The sequence below is a fragment of the Nematolebias whitei genome, chromosome 20, assembly GCF_014905685.2.
Source record: "Nematolebias whitei isolate Nwh7 chromosome 20, NemWhi1, whole genome shotgun sequence".
Classification (NCBI taxonomy): domain Eukaryota; kingdom Metazoa; phylum Chordata; class Actinopteri; order Cyprinodontiformes; family Rivulidae; genus Nematolebias; species Nematolebias whitei.
The window spans coordinates 38563201-38580095 of NC_056517.1; the positions used below are offsets into that span (position 1 = coordinate 38563201).

The 16895-nt window shown below is 41.6% G+C and overlaps 2 protein-coding genes across 3 annotated transcripts in view; both read right to left on the reverse strand.

The window, feature by feature from the left end:
* The window catches only part of si:ch211-217a12.1 (alanine aminotransferase 2-like), a 12662-nt gene extending 5840 nt beyond the window's left edge, over positions 1 to 6822 (reverse strand). Inside the window, exons 1-5 of one of the 2 annotated variants that reach the window (XM_037694126.1) lie at positions 6671 to 6822; positions 6369 to 6561; positions 925 to 1014; positions 612 to 720; positions 383 to 516 (exon numbers count right to left, since the gene is read on the reverse strand). In XM_037694126.1, the coding sequence (XP_037550054.1) occupies positions 383 to 516; positions 612 to 720; positions 925 to 1014; positions 6369 to 6515 (480 nt within the window). In that variant the 5' untranslated portion in view covers positions 6516 to 6561; positions 6671 to 6822. Of the gene's footprint in view, positions 1 to 382; positions 517 to 611; positions 721 to 924; positions 1015 to 6368; positions 6562 to 6663 lie in introns of both variants that reach the window. The other variant, XM_037694127.1, reaches the window with a different exon arrangement.
* Positions 6823 to 15439: 8617 nt separating this feature from the next.
* The window catches only part of ppp1r16a (protein phosphatase 1, regulatory subunit 16A), an 11218-nt gene continuing 9762 nt past the window's right edge, over positions 15440 to 16895 (reverse strand). The window contains exon 10 of the mRNA XM_037694440.1: positions 15440 to 16409. Coding sequence (XP_037550368.1) covers positions 15888 to 16409 — 522 coding nt within the window. The 3' untranslated portion in view covers positions 15440 to 15887. The remainder of the gene's footprint in view (positions 16410 to 16895) is intronic.

A 16895-nucleotide genomic window follows, 5' to 3' on the forward strand; every position in this document is an offset into this window, starting at 1 on the left:
TTCTTTCAGGTAGTGTTTGCCTCCTTTTTAATCTTTTAGCTCGTGTTCTGCTTCTTAACTTTGAACAACTTCAGTTTTAGCTCCTTCAGCCAAGTCATCTTTAAGCTTTTCCACAGAAACGATCCTTCCTCTGGTTTCAGCTGCGACGCCTCAGCACGGAACAGTCTGAACATATTTTTGGATCGGCAGAACATTTTTCAGTAGCATGATTTGATTAAAGTGACAGTAGCAAAGGTCTGTGGGTGGATCCCCGATGTACAAAGTACGTTTTAGTATATAATTAACACGAGTTCAATAAAAGGTCAGTTCTATAAAATCCATGTCACACGGCAGCAATAAACGACGCCACGCTGGTACAGAGGTACTGATGTGTGACTGGTACCACGATGGCATCGCTGGCACCAGTGGACAGGTAGATGTTGTCAGGGTTGGAGGGGATGCCCCCATCTCTCCTCTCTATGTACCGGGCCACATCCTGGCGAACACATTCAATCCCCTGGCTGGCACTGTAGGCCCCTTCAGAACACAGGAGTGAACTTTGACTCAAACAGAACCGGCCGACTCACTCAGGTCAATATTCAAAAGTGCACAAACTGGAGCGGCGGTCTGACCTAAACTGTGGCCCCCGCAGGCGTCCAGGATTCGCCGTGCTCTCTTCTTGGCGTCCTCCGGAAACTTGTTGTCTTCCAGGAGTTCGGGGTACGAACACAGAGCCAGCACCTGAGAGTGAGGGACAAACGTGACGGTGGTGAAACACGATCAGTTTGAATTGAAGACGTTGTGCTGCAACGTTACAAGAACCAGTCGAGCGGTGCAGCTCTCACAACAAAACATTTTCCTCTGTCATTACAAGTCAGTGCACGAGTCAGTGCTGGATACGATGTATATAAAAATGTTTCTTCGAGGGTTCATAACGTGTCCAACCTGTCTGAAGAAGGTGATTGGTCTCTGACCCATGGCGTGGGCGTCACCGATGTTCGCCTTGATGACCTCGGTGAAGGGTTTCTTGACTCCCTGCAACAACGAAGAACGTGTTATTAAAACAAATAAAACGAGTTCCTGCAAGTCCATTCATCAGACGCAGACGTGAGTCAATTTACAGCTTAAGAAAAAAACAACTGAAAATGTTTACTCTTTTCTACAAGCTCCTAAAACCAGTTCCTGAAATAAACACTTATCTGTGTTGTTGTCCACAGATGTCTATAAATTAAATCAGAGGACTCACATCACATGGTCCCCATTTGCTTCCCCTCCTCCCTCGTTAGCCCCTCTCTGTTTTACAAAGACCCTGGTTCAGAGGCTGGGTCTAATGTTGGGGGGGTGGGGGGCTGCTGGAGCTCACAATCCACTCAGTGCTGGTGTGTGGGGTTTTAATCAGCTCATGTTTGATCTTTTAACTGGCTCGTCTCTTTGTTTCACTCCTCCGTCTGATCATTTGTCCTTGTTTTATCAGTAAATCGGACCCAAGTGGACAAAAGAAGTCCAGTTTTGAGCGTGTGCGCTCTGCGTGTTGATCCCAGCGCGCAGCAGCAGCTGTTGCTGTTTCTCACGTGACGTCAGGTGACGAGGACTGACTTCTGGTAAAGCTGAACTTAAACGTTAAAGAAGAAACTGACAGTTTCAGACATGTCCCTCAGGGCCAATCCAATCAAAACCAAAGTTTAAACGCTCATTAGTGGAAAGTTTGGAGTTTTGTACCATGAGTTGTAGATAAAAACTGGTTGTTGTGGGTTAAAGACGACGTTAGGGCACATTCACACTAACGTGATCTCATGAGAGCAGGGTCAACACAGATCGGCCTTGGACTTCCATGTGTGGATCACAGACCTAAAGAGATAAGGCTGAAGCTGCAAAAATAAAGAAATCAATAAATGGACTCGCACACAAAATAAAGACCTGAATCTCACCGTGCTGGTCTACGTCTAAGGACTGGAAAAACAACAAAACCAGTTATAATTCAGACTCACTGCAGAACTTTGACGTGACGTCTCAGAGCAGTTGATGAGGGAGGGGGCGGCCCCAGAGGCCATCTTAGCACCAACAAACTGTTTTTTACCCACTATGGAGTATGCTGTTTGTGGGAATCACTTTTGTTTGGTGGCTTCTCGGACTGAAGAAGTCCTTTAGATGAAGGACGAAACGCCTCAGCAAAAAAAGAAACCATCCAGACGACGTGACTGAACATTGTTGGAGTCTGGCTTTTAATAAAATTAATTATATACTAATTGAAGCAAACCCTACTTCCATTTTATTTTTTGTTTTATCATACTTCTAGACTTGAATTTCTATTGAAATGTGATTTAATTTAAATAATTGAACTCAATTGACACCTTAGGAGAAGCTTCAGACTGTTATCAGGCACACAGCAGGGCTGCTACCTCGGCCCTTCACTATTTACAATCTTCATAGAGGCCTAGCCCAAACTATAAGGTAAAATAAGGAGCTAAAGAAAATTACCAAAGTGGGAGAAGACCACATAAGTGGGCATTTTGTTGATGACATAATTATGTACCTGCAGAATCCTAACATAACTCTTCCAATACTGATATCAGTCTTTGAGAACATGGGAATGAGAGGATCTGGGTGTCTTTTGTGATCCCTGTGTGTTCCAGCTCTGCTTCTGTTACCTGTGTCTCGTTACCTTCCTCAGGTGTTTGTGATCAACTCCTTGTTAGTGTCCCTACATGTTCTTCATCTTTGTGTCTTCTCATATGTCCGTGGATCGCAGGTTGCCACGGTCTGTCGTGATCGCCTCATTTCATAAGTTTTGCTGCCACGTCAGCTTTTGTTTTCTCTTAAACTATAAACCAAGTAAGGATATTAGGCAAAGACACAAATTTAAATGGTATAAGAACTCAGTTAAATACTTGAGAGTTGTACATGTGCAGGACTTGAGACAAATTAAAAAAATTATTATGACACAAGATACTAAAAGATGTCATAAGATGGTTAAAATTTGTATTAGATTTTAGTTCAAGAATTTAGATCGTACAAAAGAACATCCTGCCCAGGCTGAAATATATTGTCTTATCATTACATTCAAGATCTCAGTTTACAATTAAGGAATAAACAGATATCCAGGTTTCTCTAGACAGGGAAGAGACCAGCAGTAAAATTCAAGACACTTCACTTAGATAAAGATTATGGTGGCTTAGCTGTATCTAATCTTATAGATTATTATTATTATGTGTGCACTTAAGACGCATGATCTATCGGTGTTCCCTGATTTACCGTGGTGCGGATAGAAAGAGAAGTGGAGTAGAGGTGGTCCTGAAGACTTCTAGACATTTTTGTTAATTTTGCTTGATATTTTTTTGTTTTTACTTCCTGTAAAGTACTTTATTACACATTACTGTATGAAAAGTGCTTCATAAAAGGTTTGACTGATTAAATTAACTCTTTCACTAAACTGAACGAAAAGAAAACTGCAAAAACAACATGTCGCATTTTGTTAATTGAAATAGCGGTTATAGTTCTAACAACACTGAGTGGATGATGTAATAAAATTACTCCAGTCGTTACATGCTGTTCTGAAAATGATCTGTTTATTTTGTAATCAATGGGTTTGATCTGCGCGATCAAACTATCTGAAAGTCTTCCACGAGATGATTTTATGAAAAACAGCCGGAGGTGGGGTTTTCCTCACGTTCTCCAGGTTTAAGAGTCGGATGAGCTTATCTGAGGTCCATGTAAGTGGAAGTTAAGCCTTTATCCTTTTTTTCCAGGCATGCAACAAGGGGCCTGGTTGTTCTCTGATCCGGTTCGTTCCAGCGTTCTCCTGCTCGCTCAGCACCAGGCACTGATTACACAATACCAGACCAGGACAAGAACCCTTGTGGGTCACTAAATTAAAAAAAAGCCGAGCCTAAAAACCATCCCCAATGAATTTATAACGAACTGTTCAGTTGGGCTGCTTTAACTGTAGCTAGATGATCCAAACTGGGAATAATCGAGGCTAATTTAACCACATGACCATTTCTAAGGTTGTTCACAGACAAAATATCTTCTGTAACACAACACGGCAATCAGATCACCCACCGACGGGGAAAGGGAGAGGCAGCGAAACTACAAATAACAGGTGGATTCTGTTTCCATCCTCATCGTTGTCAGAAAACGCAGACCTGCCAGAAGCTGAGGTCCAAGCCCGAGCTGCAGGACAGACGGTGTCATGGTCTGGGTAAGGGTTTATAAGGGTCACCATCACAGCGGCGCACAAACGCACACATTATGCAAAAAAATCTGCTGAGCCACCAGGAAAAGAGTCGCAGCCACAGATCTGACAGGAAGCACACTCTCAGAAAACTGTCAGCTGTTGCTGCACACGCCTGCGAACCCTCAGAACACCAGGAGATCCTTCAGGTCCGACGTCAGGTAGCAACAGTGTGAAGGCTGGTTTTCATTGTTGTACTTTTTTTGATTTCTAACTACCCCCTGCATACTTTGCACTATTTTTCCACCCACATGAGAATGTTCCTCTCACGCAGGACATTTATGCTCTGACCTTTTTTATTTATTTATTTATTTTATAACTTTTGTACCTTTCAAAAAATCTAACTTAATTCACAAAAATGATCCACACACTGAGATCTCATAACCTTCAGTGTCCTATGCTACTTTAAGCTTTTAAACTTTAGCTACTTTAGCTTACTTTTTAATACCTTAGTGTTACTTTGCTAGCCTTTTACTACTTTTAGCTTTTAAAGTGAGGTTGCCAGTTCGAGCCCAGGTTGCGTCAGGAATGGCAGCCGGTGTAAAACAACTGTCAAATCTTTGACGTGGGTTTGTTTGCGGAGACAACCCTTAAACAACGGATCAGTTGAAAGGAAAACTGCAACAGATAGCCTTTTGCTAATTTTAGCTCCTAGCTACAATTTTCTACTTTTAGCTTTTTGACGACATTTAGCTTTAAGGTTGCTTTTAATTTTAAGTTGTAGTCGTTTGAAAATAAAGTAGGGCGGCACAGTGGTGCAGTTTGTAGAGCTGTTGCCTCTCAGCGAGATGGTTGCCAGTTCAAATCCCACCGGGGGGTGCATTCTGGGTGGAGTTTGCATGTTCTCTCCGTGCATGCATGGGTTTTCTCCGGGTACTCCAGTTTCCTCCCACAGACCAAAAACATGCATGTTAGGCTGATTGGTGACTCTAAATTGTCCCTGGGTGAGAGAGAGAATGGTTGTGTGTCCCTGTGATGGACTGGAGACCTGTCCAGGGTGTCCCCCGCCTCTCGCACAGTGATTGCTGGACATGGACACCAGTGACCCCCGTGACCCAAAAAGGAAGAAGCAAATAAAGATGATGGATGAAAATCAGATTAGTAGCTACAAGTGTTGAGGATATCAGCTTCTACTACACTTAATTTGAGCTCATTATCTAGAATCTACAGCGCCTGGCTGTGGTGGCCATCTTGAATTGTTGTGGCTCCTAAAGATAATCAGCTGTAGCTGTAAATCCACCTTCTGAGAGTTTCCTAAAAGTTTAACTGTTCTGCTAAAACAGACAAATGGACGTGCACAGACAGACACAGCAGTGGGAGATAATAAGGTGAATTTTTGTGGCTCTAATGCAAAAAAACCCCAACTTGTTTTTGACAAAGACTAAAGTGTAAGATCAGCTTTTGAAGTTCTTGATGCCCCACAGCCTTTGTTCTGCTCGTTGCACATATTGTTGAAGGATTCATTTTTCCAGAAACTTGGATGGGACGTCTTTGTGCCACGACAAGTGATGCGCTGGAGCGGACAGCTCTGGCTGGAGCGGACAGCTCTGGCTGGAGCGGACAGCTCTGGCTGGAGGCGGCTGCGGCGCTCTGTTATTACATAAGACGAGCTCTCTCCGTCCTTGTTTCTCTAGCGTTGCTCACTCAGGGGGGAGAGTTTTTGTTGGACTGAGCTGCAGCTGGGAGGCCCAGCAGGCTCCGCTGCATTTCTTTGCAGGTTTAAAACCTGATAAGACTGGTCCACACGCCTAGTTCTGCTTTATAACGACCAAAAATAAATGTTTGGCATTTAACTAGAGGTAACATTTCTGTGCATGTCTGTTTATTGGCTTTGCAGGCGGGTGATATGCATTCTTTCAAACCACTCTTATTTGGCTTTAACGCACAGGAATCCCCCCCAACAGGTGTCTGAGCAGCTGGTTAAACTGGTCTACTTTAAATAACAAGTTCCCTGTTTGTAAAACAAAAAAAGTTCAAGTCCTCCGCAGGAATTTTAGTGTAAATGAAACAAGTTTTTCCAGAGTCCCTCGCTCGTTCCTGGAGGCCACCTCACCATCCTCGATGCTGTGATATCATCTTTGTTTTGGCGCTTCTTTCTTCCCACGCTCGAAACTTTATGCTCGTGCTTTATTGTTTTTTAAAAATTTTTTAACGTTACCTCTCGGAGCTCCTTCTCTATCTGCACCGCCCGCTGCACGATGGGGCCCCGCACCGCGTACTCCACCCGCCTCACGTTGGGGTTCATGGTGTCCAGAGTCAGGACCTTGTCCCCGCACGAGACCCCGTTCACCGCCTCTCGGGACATCTTGGTTCCGTTAGCCCGCTGAATCCCGCACGCACTGAACCGTTATCTGAAAAGCACCAAAGAAGAAGAACTAGCTACAGAATATAAATCAGAGAAGAAGAACGTCAACAGTAGTAGTTCGTAGCGCGAGGAGATAACGTTTTATCACTTTTTACCAGCTGCTCCGCGGAGGTGGAGGTCCTCGTCAGCTCGAACTAAGTTTGTTTTCTCTCCGGAGACTTCTGAGCCTCTCAGTTTTCATATTATCCCAGGAGGACCGCCACGCCTCCGCTACAAACCGCAGCCGCTCGGCCACTTGGACTTTCTTCCCCCCGAGCCTGCCAAATGACACATTCACGCGCTGCTCGGAAAACACGGCTTCCTGTAATATAGGGATAGTCACGTGCAGCCTCAAGGAGAGAAATAACCGCAGTTGAGAAATATTAAAAATAACAAAATTAACGATATAACTCTATTAATACCCAATATATGCGTTAAAGCTAAATTTAGTTTGTTATAAATCATTAAAATATACTATCAGCGATTAAAATGTAGCAAGAAGCTTTGAATTACCACTGTTGTCCTCGCCACTTGAATGCAGCAGATTTTATCCTAATATAAGTCAATTTACAAAGCTGATAATGAGATTTCCTGTTCTTTCTGTAAGTTTTTTCCAGAAACATCTATTCATCTTTTTTGTAAATGTACATACAGAACGTTTGGAAGGACAGTGTTGCTCTGATATCCAATAATATCCAACCAGGTTTCCTTCTCTATTATGAAAATGTTTTGTTTGGTATCCTAGATTTCAAGACGAAAGACTCCTCTCACATATTTATTATCAATCTGATCTTGTTTCTTGCAAAGTTCCATAAACATAAAATAATGCACAGGAAACCTTTTTTTATCTCTTTGCAATGGACTCAATCTCAGACTCGAATAACAAAAAGGCTATAAAAACAAAAAATATATACCTGTAATGAATACAATTTAAATTTAACTCTCATTTATTTATTTCTATATTTCATTTTATTATTGTTTATTTCCTTTTTTTCTCCTTTCTTTGATATGTTCAATGTTCTTCAATGTGTATTTTTTGAGACGGTTGTAATTGAAGTAAAGTTCTAAATAAAGATTTGAAGGAAAAAAGTTGCAACTTTTTATGTCTGCATAACAAAAATTACAAATAAGCATCTACAGAGAGCCCATATACATTTAAAGTGTAATTACATTAGTTTCATGGTCATATTGTTCATCTGTAAAACAACCTGTGCGTATTTATCTAAGCACTTTTGTGAGTCCTAGTTAATTGAGATAATCAAATTTTATTAATCTGTATTTAAATTAAAAACGGAAGATAATCACTCTAAATGTGGTCCCTTTTGAGTTACAAGAGCAAAGTCCTAAAATAGTTTTTGAATACAACTGATTTAATTTTATCAGCTGCTTTTGAGTTAATTAACAGTAAATTACTAATTAATCACCAGAGATGTGTTGAAATGTTTAAAGTTTTTAGAACAAGATAAGAGATTTTCAGAGTTTTGTCGCTGCACTTAATATTAGAGTAAACTTAAACATGTTGCAACGTTAAAGGATAAAACTGACCCATGGATTTAGTTAACAGTATAAGTCAATATGTAATCAGACTAGATTACATATTTGTAACCAAAGTGCAAAAAATTGTTAATCTTCATGTAACAAAAACAAAAACATAATGATCTGTTTCTGCAAGCTGCTGCGATGGTGAATGTTTTATTAGCTTCTCTTTATTACTCTTTGCAGACTTGGCACAAAACCACAATCTCTTAAAGAACTCAAATATTTGCCTATTTCTTCATCTCTGCTTCTTTCTGTTGAAAGTAACGAACAACGTTCACAAGATGATTAGAACTTAAAATAATAAAATTAGACAACTTGACAAAGATGACTTTCAGCTACTTCCACACCAAATTTAACTTCATTAACTGTAAAACTGACATTATTAGTTGGCTAAAGTGAGTTAGCTGTGGTGCCCATCTTGAATTAGGCTGACTCTAAAAGTTAATCAGTTTGAGATGTACGTCATGTTACTTTTCAGGGAAGCTTACTGAAACACCCTTTGGTTCCTGAGATAATTTACCGATGAACTGGTTTGACACCAACAGTGTCAAAGTTTTAATATTATACAGTGTGTCATGCTGAGAGAATGGGGTTGGCACTGAGCTCCCAACACACTCAATTTTAGCTAAGTGCACGTAGAATCGGTTGAGATTTAGCCATTTTTATGTTTTCTAAGGTCGGTTGGCTGTAGTGGCCATCTTGAAATAGACTGACTCCTAAACGTAAACGGCTGTAGTTTTGTATCCAGTGATCGTTTCCTGAAAGTTTCATTAAAATCCACTCAGTGGTTCAGGAGATGCTTTGCTAACAGACACATAAATATGCATAAACATCTTCCCCCCCTTTTCTTTGGGAGTGCTAATAAGAATTACAGGTGATGGTCATGAATTAGAACATCATGAAAAAGTTGATTTATTTCAGTAATTCCATTCAAACAGTGAAACTTGTTTATTATATTCATTCATTACACACAGACTGATATATTTCAAATGTTTATTTATTTTAATGTTGATGATTGTAACTGACAACTAATGAAAACCCCAAATTCAGCATCTCAGAAAATTAGAATATTGTGAAAAGGTTCAATATTGAAGACACCTGGTGTCACAGTCTGATCAGATAATTAACTCAAAACACCTGCAAAGTCCTTTAAATGGTCTCAGTCTGGTTCTGTAGCTACACAATCATGGAGAAGACTGCTGACTCAACAGTTGTCTAAAAGACGACCATTGACACCCGCACAAGGAGGGCAAGACACATGAGGTCATTGCTAAAGAGGCTGGCTGTTCATAGAGCTCTGTGTCCAAGCACATTAACAGAGAGATGAAGGGAAGGAAACAATGTGGTTAAAAAAAATAGTGCACAAGCAATAGAGATATCTGCACCCTGGAGAGGATGGTGAAACAAAACCCATTCCAAAATGTGAGGGAGATTCAACGAGTGGACTGCAGCTGGAGTCAGTGCTTCAAGAACCACCACGCACAGACGTATGCAAGACATGAGTTTCAGCAGTCGCATTCCTTGTGTCAAGCCGCTCTTGAACAAGAGACGGCATCAGAAGTGTCTCACCAGGACTGCTGCTGAGTGGTCCAAAGTTCTGTTCTCTGATGAAAGTACATTTAGCATTTCCTTTGGAAATCAAGATCCCAGAGTCTGGAGGAAGAGAGGAGAGGCACAGAATCCACGTTGCTTCAGGTCCAGTGTCAAGTTTCCACAGTCAGTGATGGTTTGGGGGGCCATGTCATCTGCTGGTGTTGGTCCACTGTGTTTTCTGAGGTCCAAGGTCAATGCAGCATCTACCAGGAAGTTTTAGAGACTTCCTGCTGCTGACCAACTTTATGGAGATGCAGATTTGGGGTTTTCATTATAATCACCAACATTAAAAGAAATAAACATTTGAAATATATCAGTCTGTGTGTAATGAATGAATATACAAGTTTCACTTTTTGAATGGAATTACTGAAATTAATCAACTTTTCATGACAATCTAATTTTGTGACCAGCACCTGTATGTAACACTGTGAGAAGTCGAAGAGACCGCACGGTGAGGCTTTACGATCGTCACGGTTTACATTAAACGGGCGTAACGCTGAGACTTCATCACCTACAGCTGCTTTTTTCCTCTCTTCACATGAAATCTGTGCAAATATTCTCGTTGAAGCAGGACGTGCTAGGGCATGCTCTGAAATGCTGTGTGCTACCACTGAAGCAGGTATTTCAGCTGCGTTCCTTCAATAAAATTGTCCATTTCTTCTTCTCACTAAACATGAACTCGGTCACGCACGTTGGGTTTGGAGCTACAAACCTAAAGCAGTTGGACGTGAAGACGTCGGCGAACGAGGAAAAACAAGTTGCTGTGAAGAGCAGGCCACCGACAGCCAAAGGTGTGTACTGTATGTGACCCTCCAGACATGTTGGAATGGACTTGGGGAAAGATATTTGAGATCCCTAAAAACTAAAACCGGTGTCATGCAGGCACGGGACGCCCCGGTGACTTTTAGGCGTCACACCGAGCGTGTTTTGGCAGAATCAAACGACGAGTTAACGGAACGGATTACGTCAGAGCAGCCCTTTAAAAACTAACGATCAGGAAAGTTTGAGGCGAGGTAAATCCTGGTGTATTTATTTATTCAAAGAGGATTTTAACCTGAAACTTTTAAATAATTTTTGTAGTTTTGTACCAAATGCATGCAGACGGTAACTGCTGAGACTGATCAGGACAGACGGTGACATCTGAGATGCACTGAAGGGGCGGGAGGCCATGAAGAAAGAAGCAACAAGAGGAGGGTGAGGGTGGAAAAAGGGGGCGACTATTCGGTTTCAACACATGTGCAGGACACTCCCACCTTCAGACATAAACATGCACTTCTAACGGTCACGCTGGGAATAAAGAAAGGCTTTCTCCAACTCTGACCTGTTTCAAACAGAAGTAGAAAACATAATATTTTGGATTAATTCTCTTCAGTTATTACAGATATTGATCATTGCAACATCTACACTCAGTTACCAAAAGGAGCTCAAATTTTAAAACTTTGTCCGAGCCACTTTCAGCTGATACGTTAACTCGAGTCAGATACTCGATATCTTTTCTCGGTTGCAGGTTCATGAACAAGAGTTTGTCTCACGACGTTCTGTTGCTCGTTCCACATCAGGATCAGTAATGACGGAATGATCCAGACGTCTTTCTGGCTTCAAAGTTGATCAGCTGCCAAGAGAAGTCTACACTAGATCCAACAAAGTTCAGTCAGGTCATCTGGACGGTTTCTTTTTGTTTGTTTGTTGTTGAGACGTTTCGCATTCATCCAAACGACTTCATCAGTCTGAGGAGCACAACTCAGTCCCACAAGCAGCACACTCACACAGTGGACCAACCAGTTTGCTGGTGATAAGATGGTTTCTGGAGCCCACCCTCTCCACTGTCGACTCCTCTTAGGCAGCCATAGCCAAAGTGGTCCAAACAAGTCCTTTGGATGAAACATCTCAACAAAAAATGAAACCATCCAGATGACCTGACTGAACTTTGTTGGATTTTTTTACCTGGATTACTGAGCATGAACTTTGGTGTTTTGAATCACCTTGACTATGGCTGCATCAGAGGAGTCGACGGGGGAGAGGGTGCGCCCCAGAAACCATCTTATCACCAGCAAACTGGTTGGTCCACTAAGGGAGTGTGCTGCTTGTGGGACTGAGTTTGTTGTGGCTCCTCGGACTGATGAAGTCCTTTGGATGAAGGATGAAACGTCTCAACAAAAAAAGAAATCGTTCAGAGGACCTGACTGAACTTTGTTGGAATTTTTTACCTGGATTATTGAGCATGAACTTTGGTCAATACTAAATGACTTTGGCACATTGATTTTTAGTATTTTAGTAGTATTTTTAGTATTTTGGTAGTATTTTCAGTGTTTGTTTTTTTTTAGTATTTTTAATGTTTTTTTAGTATTTTAGTAGTATTTATAGTATTTTGGTTGTATTTTTTGCATGTTTAGTATTTTTAGTATGTTTTTTAGTATTTTTAGTAGTATTTTTAGTATTTTGGTAGTATTTTTTTAGTATTTATTAGTATTTTGGTAATATTTTGATAGTATTTTTAGTATTTTGGTAGTATTTTCAGTGTTTTCTTTTGTATTTTTAGTATTTTTTTTAGTATTTTAGTAGTATTTTTAGTATGTTTTTTTTAGTATTTTAGTAGTATTTATAATATTTTGGTTGTATGTTTTGTAGTATTTTTAGTATTTTGGTTGTATTTTTAGTATGTTTTTTTCAAAGTATTTTAGTAGTACTTTTAGTATGTTTAAAAAAAAGTATTTTTAGTATTTTGGTAGTATTTTTATTTTTTATTTATTTATTTTTTTTTAGTATTTTAGTAGTTTAAACGTGCCTCGGTCTGCCAGCATGGAGGCCTCTGTTGACATCTGCAACTACTTTACCAGATACTTTGCTGATAAGGTAGAGTTGAGTAGGTCATCCATCCCCCAGTCCACAACTGATCTCTCTGTCTTTGTCCCTTGCTCAGCTGTCTTCAAACAGTTTGAACCCATTTCTAAACCGTCGTTGGTCAGATGAAACCCTCCGGTTCCCCCGCTGACCCCATTCCTGCATCGTTTTTCAAACAAGTTCTACCCACGATTGGACCCTCTGTTCTTACTATTATAAATAGTAGTATTGTGACAAGTGTGGTTCCCGATGTTTTCAAGCATGCAGTAGTTCATCCGTTAATTAAGGAACCTGGACTTGATCCTTCGACCTGCTCAAATTTCAGACCAATCTCAAAACTTCCCTTCCTGTCCAAAATCCTGGAGAAAATAGTTCTCATTCAATTAAACAAGTTTTTGAATGAGAACAGATTTTCCAGTCTGGTTTTAAGCAACTCCACAGCACTGAAACAGCATTAGTGAGGGTTTGTAACGATATTATGATCTCAAACGATTCTGGTCAATTTGCGGTACTTGTGCTCCTGGACCTTACTGCTGCTTTTGATACTGTTGACCACAGTATCCTTATATCACGGCTGGAACAGTGGGTTGGGATCAGGTGCTGCATTAGAATGGTTCCACTCATACCTGAGTGGCAGGAGCTTCTGTGTCAAGGTTGGTAATAATGTATCCGCCTCATTACCTCTTTCGTGTGGGGTCCCACAGGGTTCAATTCTTGGACCCCTTCTGTTCTCACTTTATTTGTTCCCACTGGGGTCCATCCTGAGGAAACATGGTCTTTCATTCCATTGCTATGCTGATGACTGTCAGATCTACCTGCCTGTGAAACCAGCAAGTGTTTGCTCCATTCACCCTCTGTTAAAATGTCTGGACGACATTAGGGCCTGGATGGCTTCAAATTTCTTAAGTTTTAACAATGAGAAGACTGAAGTCATTGTCTTTAGCCCTAGCTCAACTGCCACCACTGATCCTGTCAACCTGGACTCTCTTCAGCCATATCTGAAGCAGTCTGGTAAAAATCTCGGGATGGTTTTAGACTCTGACTTCAAGTTTGACAAACAAATCAACTCTGTTCTGCAGAAAAGCTTCTTCCAACTCAGACAGGTAGCTAAGCTCAAGCCAGTGTTGTCCAGACCCGACCTTGAGAAACTAGTCCACGCCTTTGTCACGACCCGATTGGACTATTGCAACGCACTGTATGCTGGGATCAGCCAGGCCTCATCTCACGTCTTCAGCTCGTCCAGAATGCTGCTGCTCAGCTTTTAACCAGAACTCGTAGGTCTGAACATATTACTCCAGTTCTGTCCTCGCTTCACTGGCTCCCTGTTCGTACGAGGATAGTCTTTAAAATTCTTCTGTTGACCTTCAAATGCTTAAATGGCCTCGCACCCCTTCACCTCTCTGATCTACTGGAACCTTACGTTCCCTCTCAGGCCCTGAGATCATCCGATCAGCTGCTTTTGGCTGTTCCAAAAACAAGAAGCTCAGAGGAGATCGGGCTTTTTCAGTCATGGGCCCCAAACTCTGGAACAACCTGCCCCCCAGCATCAGGCAGGACACCTCCCTTCAACCTGCCCCCCCAGCATCAGACAGACCACCTCCCTTCAACCTGACCCCCAGCATCAGACAGACCACCTCCCTTCCTCACTTCAAATCCCTGCTAAAATCACATCTGTTCTCTCAGACATTTCACTCAGTGTAAATTGATCTAGTGTTTTTTTAATCTGTGACCTTATGTTTAAAATGCTTTTTATTAATTCTTCAGTTATTCTTAGTGTATCGTATTTTTTCTCGTTAATTTTACTCTCATTGATTGTTGTTGTTAAGTACTTTGATAACAGGTTCTGTTTTAAATGTGCTCTATAAAGTTGACTTGATTAGTGTTTTTGCTGCATGCTTTTGTATTTATTATTGTATTTTTTTTTGCCAGTCGAGACGGTTCTTCTCGTCCTGAGCATTTAATTGCATTGTTGACCTTGTGTTGATTTTGCATATGACAAATAAACCTAACCTGAACCTGACGTATTAATCATTTTTTTCAAATAAAAAATTAAGAGAGAGATGGAATATTTTACATTTAAATTATGTTGGGGGACCAGATTTGGCCCGCGGCTCTTGTGTTCGACTGATGTGACGCATTAAATGGGAGCACTTGCATTTGAAAAATACAAAAAGTCATTTGCAAAACATCTGTAATTTTTTTTCAAACAGGAATCAGTAAAAATCACTGACAAAACCGAGATGTAGTACAAAACCCGGGAGTGCATTTACAGTCCGTGTCAGATTATTGAATGCCATATTTACAAGTTTAACACACTTTGTGCAAACCAACATTAAATAAGCCACTAAATGAAGGCACTGAACCTTCACGATCGTGTGAAAAGAGTTTTTTGACAGTGCTCTCTGTGAAACGTACAAGCAGGACTTCTCAGAATAACAATAAATAATGATTTTACTCTACAGGGAACAAAATAGAAATACTGACGAGAGAATTATGATAAATGTCAGAGTCAATTAAATATTGTATTTTAAAGAAAAAATACAAATTGCACCTTTAAAAAAATTGAAATGTATTGTTTTATGTTAAAAAGCAGGGAATTGAAACTATTCAAACTAAAAGAAAAAGTGCATTTTTGTGTAACTTCTCAACCAATCAGTGACCCGAACATCATTCAACCCAGAAGGAACGTGATTATCACAAATGTTTTTTTAATTTAAAAAGCATGTTTGCATGATTCGAAGCCGTCGACTTTTAACAGAGAAGTCTTTAGTTCTTACATTCAGACAGAAAAGCTCCGCAACATTTTGCAGCACGAGAAATGGAAGTAAAACCCCATCAATAAATAGATTGCACTCTAATTGCGTAGATCAAGCCATCGTTGGCACATGGCAGCCCCTCTCAGCAGAAAACACGTTCGAAATGTTTGTCACAGTCCAGGAAAACGTCTCGCGCTGCAACTAATCACGTCTCTGCGCTGAACAGTTTATGTTGCATGATGGGTATAATAAAAATAAAGCGTTTCATTATCCGTTTAACCTGTGCAATAAATTGTATACGTTGATGCTCAGTTCCATCCTGTTTGTGGGAAGAGACGAGGACAGGTGAGTGGGAGGAGACGTAGAGCAGCGAACAGGTGTGGAAGTCTTCGTGACGTCTTACGTCAGTTTGCAGACTCAGTGTTTTGGCCAAGTGAGCAGTCGAACCTCAGACATGTTGAAAGGCACGTGATCATGTGAAGCTGAAGGTAAACGCAGACGAACAGTTTGACGCTTGCGCCACGCTCCGCTGTGAGACTGGAGTGCACTCAACCTTTAAACCCGTTTTAATGGAAGCTCGTCGCGCCGGCTCGGTTTCTGGAGTCTACATGAGGCCGCAGCACGGCTCCTTGTTGTTGGTCTGCTCCTCCTCTGGGGCTCGAAGTTTCAGTAAAGGAGGATCTCCGCTGGCAGGGGTGAAGTACACCTGGCTGGGGGAGGCCTCCTGCTCTGCTGTGGGGGCCGCTTGGGTTTCTGACTGAGTCTGAGGAGTTGTTACCTGCGCTGCTGCGGCAGAAGGTTCCTCCTCCTCTACAGCAGGGGGAAGAGGAGGAGGAGGTGCTGGGTACTTATTGAGCTTAGCGGCCGCCCGCTGGCGTTTCAGGTCAGCCAGCGTGTGGTGCGATTTCTCCCGAGTCATGCTGTCTGCAGCTTCGCCCTCTGAGGACCCGGCTCCAGACGCAGGGCTGAGCTGGTAGGAGGCGCTGCTGCCCCCGCCCGTCCACAGCTCGCCAGGGACGGAAGAAGACAGAGAGACAGAAGTCTCCCCGTTTTCTAAACTGGACGCAATCTTCCTGTCGTCAACCTGCAGCTCCTCTACATGTGCGGCTGCTGCACCACCGGCGACCTGAAACAGAACGCGCAGGTCGATCAGAGCCGCTCTTAATGTGACGAAAGTAAAAAACAAGAAAGAACGAGAGCTGAAATTTACTGGAGAAGCTGAAACGGAGCTGTTGAAGCTAAAAGAAGCAAAACACCAGCTAAAAGCCCAAAGTGGCAAAACGCAAACGAAAAGTAGAAAAATGTGGTAAAAAATGCAAAATAGCAGATAAAAGCTAAAAAAAAATAATAGAAGGCTAGCTTAAAGCCAAACGTTGCAAAACACTAGCTGAAAGCAGCAAAAGTAGCTAAATGCATGCGAAAAGTAAAAGGAGGCTAGCTAACAGCAGCAAAACAGTAGCTTGAGTCGAGAACAGTGGTTCTCAAACGGGGGTCCCAGGACCGCAGGGGGTCCGCAAGCAGGTGCTTGGATGTCCGGAAAAAATAAAAAATAAAATTTACAAGCAAAGCGTTAAAATACAAAATGCAGAAATCACATCTACTTTATTCTTTA